This window comes from Myotis nattereri (assembly GCF_964212035.1).
Source record: "Myotis nattereri genome assembly, chromosome: 2".
Lineage (NCBI taxonomy): Eukaryota > Metazoa > Chordata > Mammalia > Chiroptera > Vespertilionidae > Myotis > Myotis nattereri.
The window spans coordinates 121,065,375-121,086,895 of NC_138076.1; the positions used below are offsets into that span (position 1 = coordinate 121,065,375).

A 21,521-nucleotide genomic window follows, 5' to 3' on the forward strand; every position below is an offset into this window, starting at 1 on the left:
CTGTTGAAAGCAGGTTTCTGGCCTTTGTTTACCTTCTGTATTTGAAACAATGTTGCGATCCTGCTGGCTGAAGCCCGGCGACTAAAGCAGGTTTCTGGGGTTTTGTTTAGCTTCTATATTTGTAACATAGTTGCTTAGAGTTGCAGCTCATAGGCTGGCAGCGGCAGGCGGGGAACGTTGGAGTCCGCCGTCACAGAAGCAAACAAGCCTCATGTTCGCTTTAAGCTGCCTGGCTGCCGGCCGCCATCTAGGCTGGCAGTTAATTTGCATATTGCCCTGATTAGCCAATGGAAAGGGTAGCGGTCATATGCTAATTATCATGTTTCTCTTTTATTAGATAGGATGGCCAGTGTGTGTTATGGCAGCTCCTGCATTGAGCATCTGCCCTCTGGTTGTCAGTGTATATCATAGCTACCGGTCAGATGGACGGACACTTAGCCTTTTATCATACTTGTTGACGTTCATAGATTTGTAGTTTTATTAGCAAATGTGAAGAATTATAATATATAAATTTTCTGAGGCATCAACTTTGATTCTGATGTGAGACAGATGTAGGAGTAGTCAGATAAGTGGGCTAGCCAGTTGCAGGTGCTTTTCTGAGAGTAATTCTGTTTTCTAATGGATTATAAATTTGCATAGCCTCAGTCTAATGCACTGGTTCTCACACTTGAACTTGCATCAAAATCATTAGGTAGGCTTGGTAAGCACTAATTCCTGGGCCTCATGTCTAGTTTCTGATTTAGTGGGTCTGGGGTGGACTTGAGATTTCACATTTCTTACAAGTTCCTGGTGAAGCTGATGCTGAAGGGACCAAACTGGGCTAATGCTCCAGGAGTCTGTGTGTTACCTTCTCTGTGTTACATGTTTCATGTCTGTTAGTCTTCTCCCACTAGATAGCTTGTTAGCTCTTGGCAAACAGTTCAGTTACTGTGTTATACATTTTGTTGACCCTACAGAGGCCAGGGTCATATTGCACATGTAATAGGTAGTAATAAGTTCATATCTCTCCCTTAGAGTGTTTTTATAATTTCAACTTTTCACCTGTAAACATTATAATACATTCTCATTATAAAAATCACCTTTAGTAGCACTATCATCCTAGCAAAAATTTTAGCAGAAAGCAGAAGCAGCCCCTAAAAGACTTTCAGGGGATATGAGACTGTAGCTAAGCACCAAGGAATTTAATCCTTGACTGGGGCAGTATTTGGAAGCATTAAGTAAAGTGACTTGTAAAATCTTACATATGGATGTTTTATCTGATTTTTTAGTAGTGGCTCTTGCCTTTTGACTTCAGCATTTTTTGAGATCCTTTTTTAATCTTCTGTTTATATAGAGGTCAACCAGAATCCACATGTCTGGGACTGAGGAAGCAATTCTTGGAGGAGGTGACAGCCATCCCTCTTCTGCTGGTGGCAACTCCGTATTATGCTTTGGACAGGTAACGGTTTGGGTTTTTCACACTTGCAAAGAATGAGGTTAAGTGAAAAAGGAATGAGGAAGCAATTTGTAAAGCACCATCATGTACACATGTGTAAGCTGTTTATTGCTATTTTTCCTTTAGATGCATTATTTGGGAGCCTTTGATGAATACAGGGCATTTTGAAACTTTAGCATCAAAGTACTAACAGTACTGGGGATTACATTTAGCTTTAAATTTTATTTAGTTTTTGGATAGATTACATCTTCATGTGATACAACATTCAAAATGAAACAAAGATGATATGTGAACACTTTACTGTTTCCCTATCATTCTGCCCACCTTCACCCAGTTTTTTTTATGGAGGCAGCCAGAATTTCTGGTGTCATGCTATGTAGAGATACCCTGTGCATATGAAAGAGACTCTTGCTTTGTCCACCCAAATTTTGTCTTTCTCTTTACCAGAGATCTGCTTGTGAGTATTTATTTCATCTAAATAGGGCAAGGAGGAAACAACCAAGGAGATAAAAATCCAGACAAGCCCTAACCGGTTTGGCTCAGTGGATAGAGCGTTGGCCTGTGGACTGAAAGGTCCCAGGTTCGATTCCGGTCAAGGGCATGTACCTTGGTTGCAGGCACATCCCCAGTGGGAGGTGTGCAGGAGGCAGCTGGTCGATGTTTCTCTCTCATCAATGTTTCTAACTCTCTATCTCTCTCCCCTCCTCTCTGTAAAAAGAGTCAATAAAATATATTTTAAAAAGTCCAAACAAGTAATAGTATATTTATCTGTGTAGGGTGGGAAATTGTTCAATTGAAGAAGAGATATACAACTTTGGAGAAGAAAATGAATAAAGACTCCCTGTCATGCTTTCTCTCCTCTCCTCCTTTGCCTGCATAAATGTTATATGCAGACTCAGAAGTGGGAATTTTTAGTTTCCCAATTCTGGCTTAAGAAAGTTTTGTAGGGATGGCAGTGGTTCTCAAAATGTGGTTCAGTGACCCCCTAGGGATCTCTCAGACCTTTTCAAAGTCCATAAAATCAAAATTATTTTCATAATATTATAAAATACTACTTGCTTTTTTCAGTCTCATTCTCTCATGAATGAACAGGAGTTTTCCAGAGACTGCGTAGTACATAGTGGTATCATTGCTCTGATAGCTAGTGGAATGTCTGTCTTAAAAGTGTCTCAGTTTTAATTCCTAATATTAATTGATACAGCCCACATAAACAAAAGCTGTTAGGGACCACAATACTTTTTAGGAGTGTGTAAGAGTGTGGAGACCAAAAAGTTGGAGACTTGCTGATATAAAGAATGCTGGAAATGTAACTTTAATTTTCCTTCTGGATTGTAGTACCAGTACACAGCAGAGGAGTACCAGGCCATCCAGAGTGCTCTGAGGCAGAGGCTGGGCCCAGAATACATAAGTAGCCGCATGGCTGGGGGAGGCCAGAAGGTAGGAGAGTTTATACCTGAATAGTGGGTACCCCTAGGGCTGACTTCTCAGATGATCTTGCCAACTCCCTCTTTGGGTCCTCATGGGTTCAGAAGGTCTCTTGTTTACTGATATTGATGTTTCCTACTGTCTTCGGGAAGAGATGGCTTCTAGACTTCATTGTCATCAGAAGTGACCCAAGTGTTGTCTGAGACCTTTATACCTGGCTTTATAGGATTTTTACGTAATCCTTTAAAAATGTGTCTCTTACCATTTGTTTCTCAAATGGTAAGTTTTTTTTTTTTAAATATATATTTTATTGATTTTTTAACAGAGAGGAAGGGAGAGGGATAGAGAGTTAGAAATATCGATGAGAGAGAAACATCGATCAGCGGCCTCCCGCACACTCCCCATTGGGGATGTGCCCGCAACCAAGGTACACGCCCCTGACCGGAATCGAACCTGGGACCCCCCAGGCCGCAGGCCAATGCCCCATCCACTGAGCCAAACCGGTCAGGGCATTTTTAAGTTTTGTGTATGTTTTGGATCTTCTGTAATATATGACAACCTGAGATATCTGCTTTTTTGGAAACTGAGTTTTGGAAACCCCTAGGCAAGTGGATATCTTTACCCTTGAGTCTAATCCCTTCTAACTGGCTCCTTCAGGAAGGACCTTTGAAAATAAGTTCACTGAGCATTTTCCTGGAATGTTTAAGGGCAGTTTTCCCAAAAACCTGGTAAGGAATAAATGAAGTAAATTTTGTTCTACATATAAGAATGGTAAGAAATTTTAACAAGCTATTTTTTCTTTAATTTTTTCCTAGGTGTGTTACATCGAAGGCCACAGGGTAATTAATTTGGCCAATGAGATGTTTGGTTACAATGGCTGGGCACACTCTATCACACAGCAGAATGTGGGTGAGCAATGGTGACCTCTTCATTTCCCTGACTTGGCATTGTCTCATTTGATAAAAGTATTTGTGGGTGAAGATGTTGGGTGGGTGTATTTGGTTGCCAGCTGGAAGAATATGGGCGAAGCCCAGGGATCCATACCTCCTCCTGCTGGTTTTCTCTCCCACTCCTAGATTTTGTTGACTTTAACAACGGGAAGTTCTACGTGGGAGTCTGTGCGTTTGTGCGAGTCCAGTTGAAGGTGAGGGTGAGGAAATAGACTTGCTGCCTCCAAGGTTTGGGGCGGGTGGTGAGAGAGAATAAGCAAGTAGGGAAGTCTCTGGGGTATGGCACAACTAAGCTGCCAAATGGGGCCCAGAGCTGGGTCTTAGTCAGTGTTTCTTAAGATGGTGGTATTCAAACATTTTTTCCCATGTGTCCCCTAAGAGAATTTTGAAAAACTCTATTCTCTGCACATTTTTAAGTTGACACTTAAAAGTTTCACCATAAATACAAGTAGTTGCAAGAATATATTGTAAACTTTTACATTCTAACATAAATCTGTTATATCTTTTTATAATGTACCAAATGATTCTAATTATCATAGAGTATTAAATACTACTATCCATTCAAAAGTACATGAGCAAGCTATTCTTTTACTTTTAAGCAAACTATTCTTTAATCATAAGACATTTTACATTGTTTCTTCTTGAACTCATATTCCCATTCTATTTCTCTGCTGGCTTTTTTCCTAATATAATATATATTTCTCATAGAATTTTTTTTTTTATAAGAGAGAGAGAGAGGAAGGGAGAGGGCTAAAGATATAGGAACATTGATGAGAAAGAAACATCGATTGGCTGCCTCCTGCACATCCCTTACTGGAGATTGAACCCACAACCCAGGAATTAAACCAGTGACCTCTTGGTTCATGGGTTAACACTCAACCACTGGGCCACACTGGCTGGGCTGAAACCTTTTTTTATTAATAACTTTACCATATTTCTCTGCCTCGTTTGTGTATGTGTGTGTGTATAAAATTAAAATTTTTTTGGTAAATTTCCAGTTACTTGAAGGATCTAAATAAAAATTTTTTTCTGAATTGAGTTATTGTTATAGGTAGTATTAGCATACAATTGATCAATCAATTTTATGTGGAAGAGACACCATAACTCCATCCAAATTTTTATACTTAATAAAAATAAAATTTTATGGAAAATGCATTTCTTGGGTGGATAAAGCTGTTTTTTTTTTCTTTTTAGTTAGTTTATATATCCATTACTTAATGTTACTTATTCCTAGTCAGAACATTCAGCCTTAATTCTATTCTGACTTTTTATTTTATATGTAGTACTGAAAAGCCTTAGTCATATAAATAAACTGGAAATGGAAAGAGATTTGTTATAGTATCACTCATTATGTTGAATGCTTTCTGAGTTATATTTCAAAAAATCATACATTGCTATCATCAGGAATTGTATTCAGTTCTCTGTATGCTAACAACTTGATCAGATCCATCTTCACTGGTGGTGAAGGCCAAGCTGTGGATACCACATGACTTGCGAAAGGATTTGCTGTCCAATCAGTAGAGTCTGTTAAATACAATATTTAAAATTGTCCTTTTGTTAGGTGTCCAGAGGTTTTTATACCTTTAGGTAGTGTATCTTAGTGAGATTTTGGGTGGGTTGGATATGTAAAAGAGGAAGTGGGAAAGGAGAATTGTCTTAACCACAGTCACGTTTCCAAGCGGATCAGATTTAGGAAATAGTACTGGAAATTGAGTCTCTTAAGCTCTCTGTGCCCATGTGCCCTTTCGTAGGGCCCTGGGTTATATGTGCCCAGTGTGAACGCTGCTGCTTGAGGAAAAGAAGAGCTGTAGAACCAGAGACACAGCTGCAGACTTTCATGTTAGACTTTGAACTCCTTTTCTACCTCCAGGATGGTTCATATCATGAAGATGTGGGCTATGGTGTTAGTGAGGGCCTCAAGTCAAAAGCCTTGTCTTTGGAGAAGGCAAGGAAGGAGGCAGTGACAGATGGGCTGAAGCGAGCACTGAGGTAAGCAAAAAGGGTTGGAGTCTAACCGCTTCATTTCAGTGCCTTTTTCAAAGCAGTTTTGTTGTTTTTGAAAAGGTAGTATATTCACACTAGAGGGTCAGTACACAAAATTCATGCACAGGTAGGGTCCTTAGTGGCTTCTGGCTGCCAGCCGGGGCCTCCCTTTCCCCGGCTTCCAGCTGCTGGCTGGGGCCTCCCTTCGTTCCACGCCACCCTCTGGTGGTCAGCGCACGTCATAGCGGTTGGTCAAACTCTCGAGGGGACACTTTGCCTATTAGGCTTTTATATATATAGATTGTCCAAAAATCAAAATACATAGGTCTCACTCCCTGTCTGCCCTGCTTTTCTATTTTTCCTTGTATTTTCCCAGTGCTATTTTATGCTTAAGTCTCTGCTTCTGAGAATAAGTAGTAGATTATTATGTTCTCTGTTTTGTACTTGATTTTGCACTTGCTTCTCCACTCAGTAAGGTATTTGGGGACCTTTCCACATGGGTACATAAATAGTTTCCTCATTCTCTTTAACACAGCTAAACACCTCTTCATTGTGTATACATCACTTAGTTAATTAATTAATTAATTAAAATCTTCAAGGATATTTTTTTTCGTTGATTTCTAGAGAGAGTGCAAGGGAGGAAGGAGGGGAAGGGAGGGGAGAGAGAGAGAGAGAGAGAGAGAAAGAGAAACACCGACTTGAGAGAGACTCATTGATTAATTGCCTCCCACATGTGCCCCAACTGAGGTATGTGCCCTTGACAGGGAATCAAACCCTCAACCCTTCTGTCCGTGGGCTGGTGCTCTAACCACTGAGCAACTGGCCAGGGCTCACTTAGTTAACTTAGTTATTAACCTTTTTGGGTCATAGATACCTTTGAAATTTAACGTGAATTGGATCACCAGGAAAGTACATGTATAAACATTCACTAAAAATTTGCAATACCATAGCCTGTAAGGGAGTGTATACTAGTATATCCTGAGTAAAGAACTTTAATGGAGGATGGAGCCCCTAAGGGGGTGTGTCCCATTATTGGGGAATTGGAGCAGTCCTGGGGAATAAAAGATCTCTGCTCTGGAATTTGCGCTCCATGCCAGGAGGTAGCTAATGGGGTTCTATGAATGGTGTCTGAGTCTTCTTATTCATTGCCTCTCATTGAGGACAGGGATTTGTGACTGCTATGCCTCCTGCTGTATTCTCGCAACCTAACACTGTGCAGGAACATGGCAGATGCTCAATAACCAGTTTTAAAGGCATATTCGGATCTATTTTTTTGGCTGCTGTTGAGAAGCAGCTTGCACAGAGTTGTAACTCTGTTCTCTGATACTTACATATAACAATTCTCACCCCTGTTTCCATTTTTATTTCTTACCCTTAGAAGCTTTGGGAATGCACTTGGAAATTGTATTCTGGACAAGGACTATCTGAGGTCACTGAATAAACTTCCACGCCAGGTATGTTAGAAATAAATGAATGGAATGCATTGCAGTAAAGATATAACTAATTCCCTTGTGTCATGGGTTGAGTATTACACAGCTCTAGAGGGTCTGGAATGTGTATTTTGGACTCCGACTATCAGAGCTTATAAGAATCAGTCCCCTTATTTCACAGCTGAAGAAATTGAAGTCTAGAGAATGTTATTTCTGTCTTTTACATAGAGAACTGTGGTTGTCAGTGGTCTGTGAAATCTTAAAAGAGCACATAACCCTCAGCTGCACCACCGTCATTTCTCAGAAGCACTCAGAGCCTCCCCTGTGCAGCCTTCTTGCTTTTCACTGGTCTTGGTGCAGGGTCAGATCCCCCTTGTTTCTGTCAGTGCCTGTCCCCTGACCTGAGCATTGGCCTTTGAGGACTTGGGTCTGGAGTGTCCCTGTGGCTGTTCCTCTGTGGCATTCTCTGAGGTCCCGGCAGTGCTGCCACCTGGGGCAGCATTCTCTTAGGGGTACTTTTTCTTGTGGAACCCCTAATAGAGGTGTGTGTCAATTGGTATCTGTCAAAACTCCATTTATTTTCTTTTTTAAAATTTTTTTTATATGTTATTATATATGTACTCAGCTTGCTAATATTTTGCTATGGATTTTTGAATCCATGTTTACAACAGATAATTGTCATAGTTTTTCTTTTCTTTTTTTCTTTATAGTAAAAAACATAATAAAATTTACAATTTTAACCATTTTTAAGTGTACAGTTCAGTAGTGAAACAGATCTCTAGAAATTTTTTATCTTTATTATTGACACTCACTACCCATAAAACCCTTTTCCCTTTCTTCCAGTACCTGATAGCCACCATTCTACTTTCTGTTTCTATGAATTTGACTACTTTAGATGTCTCCTAAAGTGGTAACATACAGTTTTTGTTCACTTGTGACTGGTTTATTTCATTTAGCATGATGACCTCAAGGTTCCATCTATGTTGTAGCTTGTGTCAGAATTTCCTTCCTTTTTTTTATTTATTTTTTGTTGCTTAAAGTATAACAAAGAGTATTACATATGTCTCCTTTTTCCCCCCCTTGACAATCCATCAGCCTCCCCTACCCCCCAGTGTCTTATGTCCATTGGTTATGCTTATATGCATGCATACAAGTCCTTCGGTTGATCTCTTACCACGCCCCCCCTTCCAGCCCCACAACCCTCCCCAGCCTTCCAGCTGTAGTTTGACAGTCTGTTCGAGGCTGCTCTGCCTCTGTATCTATTTTTGTTCATCAGTTTATAATGGTCTTTATTATCCATGAATGAGTGAGATCATGTGGTATTTTTCCTTCATTGACTGGTTTATTTCACTTAGCATAATGCTCTCCAGTTCCATCCATGCTGTTGCAAATGGTAAGAGTTCCTTCTTTTTTACAGCAGCATAGTATTCCATTGTGTAGATTTCCACAGTTTTCTAATCCATTCATCTACAGATGCGCACTTAGGCTGTTTCCAGATCTTAGCTATGGTGAATTGTGCTGCTATGAACATGGGGATGCATATATCCTTTCTGATTGGTGTTTCTGGTTTCTTGGGATATATTCGTAGAAGTGGGATCACAGGGTCAAATGGGAGTTCCATTTTTAACTTTTTGAGGAAACTCCATACTGTCTTCCATAGTGGCTGCACCAGTCTGCATTCCCACCAGCAGTGCACAAGTGTTCCTATTCCTCCGCATCCTCGCCAGCACTTGTCGTTTGTTGATTTGTTGATGATAGCCATTCTGACAGGTGTGAGATGGTACCTCGTTGTTTTGATTTGCATCTCTCAGATGATTAGTGACTTTGAGCATGTTTTCATATGTCTCTTGGCTTTCTGAATGTCCTCTTTTGAAAAGTGTCTATTTAGGTCCTTTGCCCATTTTTTGATTGGATTGTTTATCTTCCTTTTGTTAAGTTGTATGAGTTCCCTATAAATGTTGGAGATTAAACCCTTATCGGTGATAACATTGGCGAATATGTTCTCCCATACAGTGGGCTTTCTTGTTGTTTTGTTGATGGTTTCTTTTGCTGTGCAGAAGCTTTTTATTTTGATGTAGTCCCATTTGTTTATTTTTGCTTTAGTTTCCAATGCCCTAGGAGCTGTATTGGTGAAGAAAGAATTTCCTTCCTTTTAAAGGCTGAATAATATTCCATTGTATGTTAGTATCATATTTTTGGGTTGCTGCTATTGCTTGGCTGTAGTCTATAATGTTGTTATGAATATGGATGTGCAATTACTACTTCGAGACTCTGCTTTCAATTAATTTGGATACATATCCAGAAGTGGGGTTGCTGGTCCATTTGGTAGTTATATTTTTGATGAACTTCTCTATTCTGTTTTCTATGAAGGCTGCACCATTTTGCAGTTCAACCAAGAGTGCACAAGGGTCCCAATTTCTCCACATCCTTGTCAACATGTGCTATTTCTTTTCTTTTTAAAATAAATTTTATTGATTTTTTAGAGAGGAAGGGAGAAGGATAGAGAGTTAGAAACATCAATGAGAGAGAAACTTCTATCAGCTGCTTCCTGCACACCCCCTACTGGGGATGTGCCCGCAACCAAGGTACATGCCCTTGACTGGAATCGAACCTGGGACCCTTCAGTCCGCAGGCCAATGCTCTATCCACTGAGCCAAACTGGTCAGGGCTGCTATTTTTTTTCTCATTGTTTTTATAGTAGCCTTCCTAATGGGTGTGAGGTGATATCTTTTTTAAAAATTTAATCTAATTAAAAATACATTATTTTTTGGTTAATGCTTACCCAAGGATATTTTTTCCATTGATTTGCAGAGAGAGTGGAAAGGAGGGGAGAGAGAGAGAGAGAGAGAGAGAGAGAGAGAGAGAGAGAGAGAGAGAGAGATTGAGATTGATTGGCTGTCTCCCAGGGCTGGGGATCGAACCTACAGTCTAGGTATGTACCCTTGACCATGATTGAACCCATGGCCCTTTGATGCGCAGACCAACTCTCCAACCATTGAACCATGCTGGTTAGGTGATATCTTATTGTGGTTTTGATTGCATTTCTCTGATGATTACTGATGTTGAACATCTTTTCATATGCTTATTGGCTATTTGTATATCATCTTTGGAGAAATGTGTATTCAAGTCCCTTGCCCATTTTTAAACTTGGCTATTTGATTTTTTTGTTGTTGAGCTGTAGGAGTTCTTTACATATTCTGAATATTAACCTCTTTTTAAAATTTTTAAATTTTTTTAATATTTTTATTAATTTTAGAGAGGAAGGGAGAGGGAGAGAGAGAAACATCAATGATGAGAGAGAATCATCGATTGGCTGCCTCCTGCACGCCCCCTGCTGGGGATCGAGCCCACAACTCGGGCATGTGCCCTTGACTGGGACCCTTCAGTCCATAGACCGATACTCTATCCACTGAGCAAAACCAGCTAGGGCTGAATATTAACCTCTTATCAAAGATGTGATTGCAAGATTTTTTCTATTCCGTAGGTTACCTTTTAAGTTTTCAAGTTTGATGTAGTCCCTTTTGTATATATCTGCTTTTTTAGCCCATGTTTTTGGAGTCATATTCAAAATATCATTGCCAAATCAATATCATGAAGTTTTCCTCTGTGTTTTATTTTATGAGTTTTAGATCTTGGAGACTTAAGTTTAAGTCTTAACTCTATTTTGAATTTATTTATTTTACTTTTTTTTAATCCTCCTCTGAGGATATTTTTCCATTGATTTTTATTTATTTTATTTTATTTTTATTTTTTTAATTAATTAAATCTTTATTGTTCAGATTATTACATTTGTTCCTCTTTTTTCCCCCATAACTCCCCTCCTCCCAGTTCCCGCCCCACCCTACGCCCTCACTCCCCACCCACTGTCCTCATCCATAGGTACACGATTTTTGTCCAGTCTCTTCCCGCATCTCCCACACCCCTTTTCCCCCCAAGAATAGTCAGTCCATTCCCTTTCTATGTCCCTGATTCTATTATGATCACCCGATTATTTATTCACTTGGTTCTTAGATTCACTTGTTGATAGATGCATGTTTATTGTTCATAATTTGTATCTTTACCTTTTCTTCTTCTTCTTCTTCTTAAAGGATACCTTTCAGCATTTCATATAATCCTGGTTTGGTGGTGATGAACTCCTTTAGCTTTTCCTTATCTGTGAAGCTCTTTATCTGACCTTCAGTTCTGAATGATAGCTTTGCTGGATAAAGTAATCTTGGTTGTAGGTTCTTGGTATTCATCACTTTGAATATTTCTTGCCATTCCCTTCTGGCCTGCAAAGTTTCTGTTGAGAAATCAGCTGACAGTTGTATGGGTATTCCCTTGTAGGTAACTGAGTTTCTTTCTCTTGCTGCTTTTAAGATTCTCTCTTTGTCTTTTGCTCTTGGCATTTTAATTATGATGTGTCTTGGTGTGGTCCTCTTTGGATTCCTTTTGTTTGGGGTTCTCCTGGACCTGTAAGTCTATTTCTTTCACCAGGTGGGGGAAGTTTTCTGTCATGATTTCTTCAAATAGGTTTTCAATATCTTGCTCTCTCTCATCTTCTGGCACCCCTATAATTCTGATGTTGGTACACTTGAAGCTGTCCCAGAGGCTCCTTACACTACCTTCGTATTTTCGGATTCTTTTTTCATTTTGCTTTTCCAGTTGGGTGTTTTTAGCTGCTTCGCATTTCGAATCTTTGACTTGATTCTTGCGCTCCTCTGGTTTGCTGTTGGATGTCTGTGTAGTATTCTTTATTTCAGTCAGTGTATGCTTAATTTCTAGTTGGTTCTTTATCACAACATTGAGGGTCTCATTAGATTTCTTGAGGATCTCACTACATTTATCGGCGGTCTCACCAGTCTTTTCGAGGGCCTTACTAAGTTTATCGGCAGCTTCTAGACAGTTCTTGAGAGATCTTAAAAGTGTGGTTTTGAGCTCTATATCTTCCATTTCTGACATTTGCGTCCTGTTTCTTTGTCTCCGCATTTTTTTATCTTTTCTTGGTGCACCCCCTAGTGGTCTTTGTGTGCAGTCTTGTTGTAGTTAAACCTTGATTGTTGTTGGAAATACCGGTGGTGATTTGACCTCCAGGCTAACTGTCTATGAGAGTCCGCTGTGTCTGCAGTAGGAGAGCTTCTGTGCTGGATCTCTAGGGCGGTGCTAATCTAGCGTTTGCCTGAGGCTATTGGGCAAATGGCTCTGCGCAGGGCTTGGGCGGGGCGGGTCCCCGGGGATCTACAGGGCGGGTGAAGTGAGCAGTTATGGCTGCTCTCAGTTCCGTCCCTAGGGGCTCTGCCTCACAGAGTCCCAGCAACCGCTGCAAACCTCGGAGAGAAAGCTTCCTCCGAGTTCCAACCGAAGCCAGACAGTCCCGGTTCTCCCGTTTGAGTCTGGGTCCCTAGAGACTCGCCGGGATCTGGTGCTCAGAGTCTGAAACTCCCTCCCAGTTGAAAAGAACAACAACGCCCTCCGCCGTCCGCCCGCTCTGCGTGCACTCTGCACCTTAGTATTTCACTTCAGCACTGTGCCTCCTCTGAGTCTGGGTATGATATTCTCTTTCCTCCTAGTTGTAGAATTTCCACTCAGCCAGCCTTCCTGTGGTTCTGGATGATGTCTGTTCCGTCTTTTAGTTGTATTTTTGATTGGTTGTTCGAGGCAGCGATCTCTGGCGTTAACCTATGCCGCCATCTTGGTTTCCCCTCGGGAAAACAGTTTTTTCCATTGATTTTTAGAGAGAGTGGAAGGGAGGGGGAGAGACACAGAGAGAGAAACATCGATTGGTTGCCTCCTGCAAGTGCCCCGACCAGGGTGGGGATTGATTCTGCAACCCAGGCATGTGCCCTTGACCAGAATCGAACCTGGGACATTTCAGTCTGGAGGCCGATGCTCTATCCACTGAGCCAAACCAGCTAGGGCCATTTTGTTAACTTTTATTAACATTTATTTTATGCTAAATTCACTTCTTGGCCATAACTTTTTGTTTCTTCATTTTTTTTCTGGGATATCTTATTATTATTATTATTATTATTATTATTTTTCAACCTACCTCTTCTGGTTTAGGAGCAGTCTGCTCTTTTTCAGTAAGGATCATCTCAATGTGCCCATGAGGTCTGTAAGTTCTGCACTGCATCTTGGGAACTTTCACCTGGAGTAGCTCAATGACCAGAGAGTCTATATCTAAACCCTTCAGTTCAGCCTTACTCTGCATTTTTTAGCGTGTGCAGCAAAAATTTAGCACTCTTTTTGGGCCACCAACCCTGTGTCCATCCCCACTCTTAGGCCTGAGGACTTATCAATTTCACCATTGTAATGACAGAGTGGTACACATTCCTCTGTAAAGTGGCATTCTTCAAATATTCAGTGGCTTTTCAGATATGCATACCCTTGATGGCCTGGGAAGTTTCACGAGTGTTCTTAAAGTAAACATGATGATTTGAACCTCTTGATTTACATGATTTTGAGAGGTTTTCTGGATCAAGTGAATAGCGAACCATTTTTAGAGGTCACCTCAGGTTGCTGACAGGAAGAGGTAGAATTTATTTTTGTGTGTGATGTGGATTTCCAGTTTACCCAGCCTCATTTGTTGAAGAGACTCTCCTTTCCTTATTGAGTGGTCTTGGCATGCTTGTTGAAGATCATTTGATCATATGTGCAAGGTTTTATTTCTGGGTTCTGTATTCTTTTCCATTGGTCTATATTTGTCTTTATGGCAGTACCATACCATTTTGATTACTGTAGATTTGTAATATGTTTTGAAATAAAGTGGTGTGAGTTCTCTAACTTTGTTCTTTTTTTTTGCAAAGTTATTTTTGCTATTTGAGGTCCCTTAAGATTTCATCTGAATTTTAGGGTGAATTTCTTATTTATGCAAAAAATACCATTGAAATTTTTGATAGAGACTGTGTTCAATCTATAGATCACTTTGGTAATGTGGACATTTTCTTTTTTTAACAAGCTTAAATTTTTTTTTTAGACAAAGTATTAAATTTAAAATTTTAGAATGGTATTTGCCTTACAGAAAAATTGCAAAGCCTAGTACAGAGTTTTGTATAGGGCATACTCAGTTTTCCCTATTGTAAACATTTTATAGTCATACCGTATACTTGTCACACTAATGACTTACTATTGATCTGATATTATTAACTAAAGTCCATACTATGTGCAGATTTCCTTAGTTTTTTTCTGTCCCAGGAGACCACATTATACTTGTCATGTCTCCTCAGACTCCTCTTAGACTTTCCTTGATTAGATGACTTCAATAGTTTTGAGAAATGCTAGAAGTATTTTGTAGAAAGTCCCTCAATTGGGATTTGTCTGATATTTTTCTTATGATTAGACTGGGGTTATGGGTTTTGGGGAGGAAGGCCATAGAGGTAAAGTGCCATTTTATCACATCAAGGATACATACTATCAACATGACTAATCATATTTGATGTTGACCTTGGTTACCTGGCTGAGTGAGTGTTTCTTAGGTTTCTCCACTGTAAACCCACTGTTTTTCTCCCCTGTTCTAATTGTCACTATGTGAGACTACACATAGCGGTGAGGAGTTAATCCCACCTTCTTGAAGGGGAATAGCCACACAAATTATACAAAATTCTTCTACACAGGAGATTTGTTTCTTCTCTCCCATTTTATTTCATTACTAGAGGCCTGGTGCACAAAAATTTGTGCACTCGGGCGGGGAGGGGGAGTCCCTCAGCCCCACTTGTGCCCTCTCGCAGTCTGCGACCCCTCGGGAGATAATGACTTGCTGGCTTAGGCCTGCTTCTGGGTGGCAGAGGGCAGGCCCAATCCCTAGGTGCAGCCCCTGGTTGGGCTCAGAGCAGGGCTGATTGGGGAGTTGGGGCACCACCCCTTGTCATTCACACAGCAGGGCGGATTGGGAGGTTGCAATGCCACCCTCAGTCACGCTCAGGGTAGGGCCGATTGGGGGGTTGTGGCACCGCCCCCTGTCACACTCAAGGCAGGGTTGATGGGGAGGTTGCGGCGCCACCCCCGTCACGCACAGAGCAGGGCCAGTGAGGGGGTTGGGGTGCTGCACTCTGTCATGCACAGAGCAGGGCCAATCAGGGGGGTTGGGGCTCCGAACCCTGTCATACAAAGAGCAGGGCCCATCAGGGGGTTGGGGAGCTCCCCCCGTCACACACAGAGCAGGGCCGATCAACGGGTTGAGGAGCTCCCCCCTGTCACTCACAGAGTAGGGCTGATAGGGGAGTTGGGGCACCGCCCCCTGTCACACAGAGCAGGGCGGATCAGGGGGTTGGGGCACCGCCCTCTATCAGCCACAGGGCAGGGCCGATCAGGGGGTTGGGGCGCCGCCACTGTCACACTCAGGGCAGGGCCAATGGGGAGGTTATGGCTCTACCCCATCACATACAGAGCAGGGCCCGTGGCGGGGGGCCGGGGGGGGGGGGTTGGGGCACCGCCCTCTATCACCCACAGAGCAGGGCCGATCAGGAGGTTGGGGCGCCGCCACTCTCACACTCAGGGCAGGGCCGATGGGGAGTTTATGGCTCTACCCCGTCACACACAGAGCAGGGCCCGTGGGGGGGGGGGCGGGGGGGTTGGGGCGCCTCACCCTGTCACACACAGAGCAGGGCCGATCAGGGGGTTGGGGTGCCACACCCTCTCACAGAGCCGCAGGGTGATCAGGGGGTTGGGGAGCTCCCCCCTATCAGGCACAGAGCAGGGCTGATCAGGGGGTTGGCGGATAGGGAGGTTGTGGCCCCACACCCTGTCACACACAGAGCTGCAGGGCAATCAGGGGGTTTGGGCGCTGCCCCCTGTCACGCTGATCCCAGTGCCGGGAGGCCCCGCGGCTCCGCTGATCCTGGTGCTGGGAGGCATATTACCCTTTTACTATATAGGATAGAGGCCTGGTGTATGGGTGGGGCTGGCTGGTTTTCCCTGAAGGGTGTCCTGGATCAGGGTGGAGGTCCCCACTGCGGTGCCTGGCCAACCTGGGTGAGGGGATGATGGCTCTTTGCAGCTGGTCACACACCCTTCAGGGTGGGGGTCCCCACTGGGGTGCCAGGCCAGCCTGGATGAGGGGATGATGGCTGTTTGCAGCTGGTCACACACCCTTCAGGGTGGGGGTCCCCACTGGGGTGCCTGGCAAGTCTGGGTGAGGGGCTGAGGGCTGTTTTCAGGCTGGCGGGTGACTGAAGCTCCCAACCGCTCCTTTTTTTCTTTCTTTTTTTTTATTCTGGGCCAGTTTTAGCTCTGGCTCCAGCTCTGAGGCCTCTGCTGCTGAAAGCAGGTATCTGGTTTGTTTGGCTTCTATAATTGAAACACTGTTTCAACTCCAGCTCTGAGATCCCGGCTCACTGAAAACATGTTTCTGGGGTTTTGTTTAGCTTCTATATTTGTAACAATGTTTCAAACTGCAAGCTCAGAGGCCGCAAGGCAGGCGGGGAACGTTGGCTTTCCTCCGTCACTGAAGCAAGCAAGCCTCATGTTAGCTTCAAGCTGCCTGGCTGCTGGCCGCCATCGTGGCTGGCCGTTAATTTGCATATCGCCCTGATTAGCCAATGGGAAGGGTAGCGAATGTACGGCTAATTACCATGTTTCTCTTTTATTAGATAGGATGGTTTTAGTTGTATTTTATTTCATTTCTGATTTCAATTAAATAATCTTTTCTTAGATAAACTAGCTAAGGGCTTATAAATTTTGTTACTCTTTTCAAAAAAAACTCTTAATTTTGTTGATTTTTTTTCTATTATCTTACTGTTCTCTACTTCATGTGCCTCTGCTCTAAGCTGTATTTATTTCCCTTCTTCTGCTAGCTTATAAACTTCCCTGTTAGCATTGCTTTTGCTGCATACCATAAGATTTGGTAAGTTGTGTTTTCATTTTCATTTTCTCAAGATAATTTCTAATTTCCCTTGTGACTTATTCCTTGATCAATTGTTCTTTTAAGAGTGTGCTATTTTATTTCCACATATTTGTGGAATTTGCATTTTCCTTCTGCTATTGATTTCTAGTTTATTTCATTGTGATCGGTAAAGATACTTTGTATCATTTCTCTCTTCTTCAATTTAAGACTTGTTTTATAGCCTAACATGTGGTTTTTCCTGAAGAATGTTCTGTGTATACTTGGGAAATACAGGGTGTCCCCCCAAAAATGTATACACACCCTTTGAATAATTATAAAGGCAGTATTTATTAAAATATATATATATATATATATATATATATATTTATTTATTTATTTTTATTTTTATTTTTTTTATATTTTTTTATTGATTAAGATATTACATATGTGTACCCTCAACCCCCCCCCCCCGCTCTCCCCCTCCCCCCCCGTTGTCCGTGTCCATTGGTTAGGCCTATATGCTTGCATATAAGTCCTTTGGTTGATCCTTCCCCCTTGCCCCCACCCTCCCCTACCTTCCCTCCAAGGCCCGACAGTCCAATCAAAGCCTCTCTGTCTCTGGATCAGTCCTTGTTCATCAGTTTATGTTGTTCATTATATTCCACAAATAAGTGAGATCTTGTAGTATTTATCCGCTCTCCAGTTCCATCGATGCTGTGGCAAATGGTAAGAGTTCCTTTTTCTTCTTCCTCTTCTTAAAGAATACCTTTCAGCATTTCATATAATGCTGGTTTGGTGGTGATGAACTCCTTCAGCTTTTTCTTATCCGTGAAGCTCTTTATCTGACCTTCCATTCTGAATGATAGCTTTGCCGGATAAAGTAATCTTGGTTGCAGGTTCTTGCTATTCATCTCTTTGAATATTTCTTGCCACTCTCTTCTGGCCTGCATGGTTTCTGTTGAGAAATCAGCTGACAGTCGGATGGGTACTCCCTTGTAGGTAACTGACTGTCTTTCTCTTGCTGCTTTTAAGATTCTCTCCTTATCTTTTGCTCTTGGCATTTTAATTATGATGTGTCTTGGTGTGGTCCTCTTTAGATTCCTTTTGTTTGGGGTTCTCTGCGCTTCCTGGACTTGTAGGTCCATTTCTTTCACCAGGTCGGGGAAGTTTTCTGTCATTATTTCTTCAAAAAGGTTTTCAATATCTTGCCCTCTCTCTCCTTCTGGTACCCCTATAATTCTGATGTTGGTACGCTTGAAGTTGTCCCAGAGGTTCCTTACACTATCTTCATATTTTTTGAATCTCTTTACTTTTTTCTTTTTCGGTTGGGTATTTTTTGTTTCTTTGTATTTCAAATCTTTGACTTGATTCTTGGGATCCTCTTGTCTGCTGTTGGATCTCTGTAAATTATTCTTTATTTCAGTCAGTGTATGCTTAATTTCTAGTTGGTCCTTTTTCATGTCCTCCATGGTCTCACTATACTCCTTGAGGGATTCATTAAATTTATTGGCGGTTTCCATAAAATTCTTGACAAACCTTATAAACGTGGCCTTGAACTCTATATCCAGTCGTCTGTCCTCCTCCGTTTCTGCCAATTGTGACCTGTTCCTTTGTCTCTGCATTTTGGCTGCTTCCCTGTGTTGATAGAGTGGCCCTGCGCGCCAGGTGTCCTGTAGGGCCCAGTGGCTCAGCCTCCCCAGTTACCTGGGGTGGACACTCTTGGTGCACTCTTGGTGCCTTGGTTGATGTAGGATCACTGGGAGGCATTGACCGCCAGGCCAATTGGCTGTGGGAAGCAGCTGTGTCTGAAGTGGGAGAATGGTCCTCCTCTGACCACTGGGTACAGTGGCTCCTGGATCTAAGGAGGTGCTAATTCAGCCCCTGCCTGAGGCCTCACAGCCAGGGCCACGAAGAGGCTCAGCTGTGAAGCAATGCAAGCCGCTGCGGGGCCTTGGGCCTTCTCTTGGAAGTTCTGGGTCTGCTTGGCTGGGCTATAGTTAGGTACATTCACATGCAAAAGCCTCTGCTGCAGCCTGGGTGGGGCGGGGTCTCAGGGAGTCAAAAGGGCGGAGAAAGAAGCAATGGCTGATTCTCCGCGCCCGGAGTCGCGCGTCTCAGTGTCCCGGTAAGGGCTGCAAGCACCTCTGAGGGAAATCCGCCCTCAAGTTCACCCTCTGCCGCCTGACAGAGCAGCCTCTCCCTGTATGAGTCCTGAGTCCCCAGAGACTTCCCAGAACCGGAGATCAGAGCAGTCGGGAGCTTGTGATTCAAAAAGACAGCCGCGTCCTCAGGTGCCACCCCCTTTCCGCGCGCGCGAGCCGCCGCCATACCTCTGCACTCAGCCTCCGCAGCTCCTCTGGCTCTCAGCGTGCTTTTCTTTTCTTCTAGTTGTAGAAATTACACTCAGCCAGCCTTCCTGTTTTTCTGGATGATGTTTGCTCCGTCCTTTGGGATAATTTTCAATTGCTGTGGGAGGCAACTATTTCCCGGTGTTTATCTATGCCGCCATCTTAGTTTCTCCTAAAATATATTTTATTTTCAAAATTAAGCTATCAACTTTTAAAGTGTGTGTACATTATTTGGGGACACCCTGTACATATCTTATTGTTGGATGGAGTAGTCTGTATATGTCTATTTGGTCCAGTTTGCTCTTACAGCATTCAAATTCTCTATTGCCTTATTGATCTTATGTCTGATTGTTGTATCCATTATTGAAAGTTAGGGTATCAGAGTCTCCTGTTATTGTGTTGCTATGTATTTCTTTTTTACAATCTGTCAAAATTTGCTTTATAAATGTAGGAGCTCTGCTACCTAGTATATAAATACTTATAATTGTTATATCTTCTTAGTGAATTGATCCTTTTATCATTATGTTATGTCCTTTGTCTCTTATAACAGTTTTTGACTTAAGTCTATTTATGTCTGATATTAGTATAGTCCTCCTGCTCCTTTTTGGTTTCCATTTACATGGATATCTTTTTATATCCTTTCACCTTAGGCCTGTTTGTGTTCTTAGATATAAAGTGAGTCTCTTGGAGAAAGCATAGAGTTGTATCTTGTTTTTTGTATTCATCCATTCAGCCACTTTTTTTTTAAATTGGGGAAGTTAATCCATTTGCATTTAAAGTTTTATTGATAGGGAAGGACTTATTGTCATTTGGTTAATTGTTTTCTGTACGTCTTGTTGCTTTTTTGTCCCTCCTTCCTTCTCTTATTATCTTCTTTTGTGTCTTGAATATTTTTGGTAGTGACAAAATAGATTTCCCCTTGTTTATATGTGTATATTCTACAGATATTTTCCTGGAGGTACTATTGTAATTATGTAAAAAATCTTAAAGTTATAGCATTTTATTTTATATATTTTATATCCACTAACATAGATTTATAGTTACAAAAGTTTTAATGGTTTTAAAATTATATTTTATATTCATTACATATTTTAATGTTTTTCATATAAATTCTGTGCACCAAAATTAAAATTATACGGTTTTGCCCATGTATTTACCTTTACTGGAGAAATTTTATATTATACTAGGGGCCCCGTGCACGAAATTCGTGCACTGGGTGTGGGGGCGGGGGGGGGAGTGTCCCTCAGCTCAGCCTGCCCCCTCTCACATACTGGGAGCCCTCAGGCGTTGACCCCCATCACCCTCCGATCGCCTGATCGGCCCCTTGCCCAGGCCTGACGCCTCTGCCAGAGGTGTCAGGCTTGGACAGGGGACCCCCATCTCCCCCCGATCACTGGCTCTGGCCCCCGCCCAGGCCTGAGGCCTCTGGCCCAGGAATCATGCCTGGGCAGGGGACCCCCATCTCCCTCTGATCGCTTGCTCCACCCCCCGCCCAAGCCTGACGCCTCTGACCCAGGCTTCAGGCCTGGGCAAGGGGACCATCATATCTCCCCAACCCCCGGCTCCGCCCCCCACCCAGGCCTGATGCCTCAGCCAGAGGAGTTGACCCTCATCACCCTCCGATCACCAATCACTGGATCGGCCCCTTGACCAGGCCTGAGGCCTCCGGCAGAGGTGTCAGGCCTGGGCAGGGGACCCCCAGCTCCCCGCGGTTGCAGGCTCCGCCCCTGCCCAGGCCTAACGCCTCTGGCCTAGGCATCCGGCCCAGGCAGCGGGGACCTGCAGTGGCAGCGGGGGGCGCCGTGATTGTGGGCTTCGCTTTGGGCCCAGGCAAGGGACCCCTAGCTCCTGGGACTGCCAGCTTCGACCGTGCCCAGCTCCCATCGCTGGTTCCACCCCTACTTCCTGCTATCACTGGCCAGGGCGGCAAAGGCGGCTGATTCTCCGATCATGGCTGGGGGGCAGGGCAAAGGCGGCCCCAGGGCCGCCTTTGCCCTGCCCCCCAGCTCTTAGCTCCCCCCTGGGTTTCCGATCACTGTCAGTGGCAGGGGGCTTCTTCCTGCTTTCCCTTTCGCCTCCCTGCATTGTGCCTACATATGCAAATTAGCCGCCATCTTGTTGGCAGTTAACTGCCAATCTTAGTTGGCAGTT

General features: G+C 43.0%; 1 protein-coding gene across 1 annotated transcript in view; it reads left to right on the forward strand.

The window, feature by feature from the left end:
• The first annotated feature begins 1,339 nt into the window (after positions 1-1,339).
• RAD52 (RAD52 homolog, DNA repair protein) overlaps positions 1,340-21,521 on the forward strand; it is a 34,392-nt gene continuing 14,210 nt past the window's right edge. The window contains exons 1-6 of the mRNA XM_081083653.1: positions 1,340-1,438; positions 2,771-2,872; positions 3,676-3,769; positions 3,937-4,004; positions 5,681-5,799; positions 7,172-7,247. Of these exons, the coding sequence (XP_080939779.1) occupies positions 1,352-1,438; positions 2,771-2,872; positions 3,676-3,769; positions 3,937-4,004; positions 5,681-5,799; positions 7,172-7,247 (546 nt within the window). The 5' untranslated portion in view covers positions 1,340-1,351. The remainder of the gene's footprint in view (positions 1,439-2,770; positions 2,873-3,675; positions 3,770-3,936; positions 4,005-5,680; positions 5,800-7,171; positions 7,248-21,521) is intronic.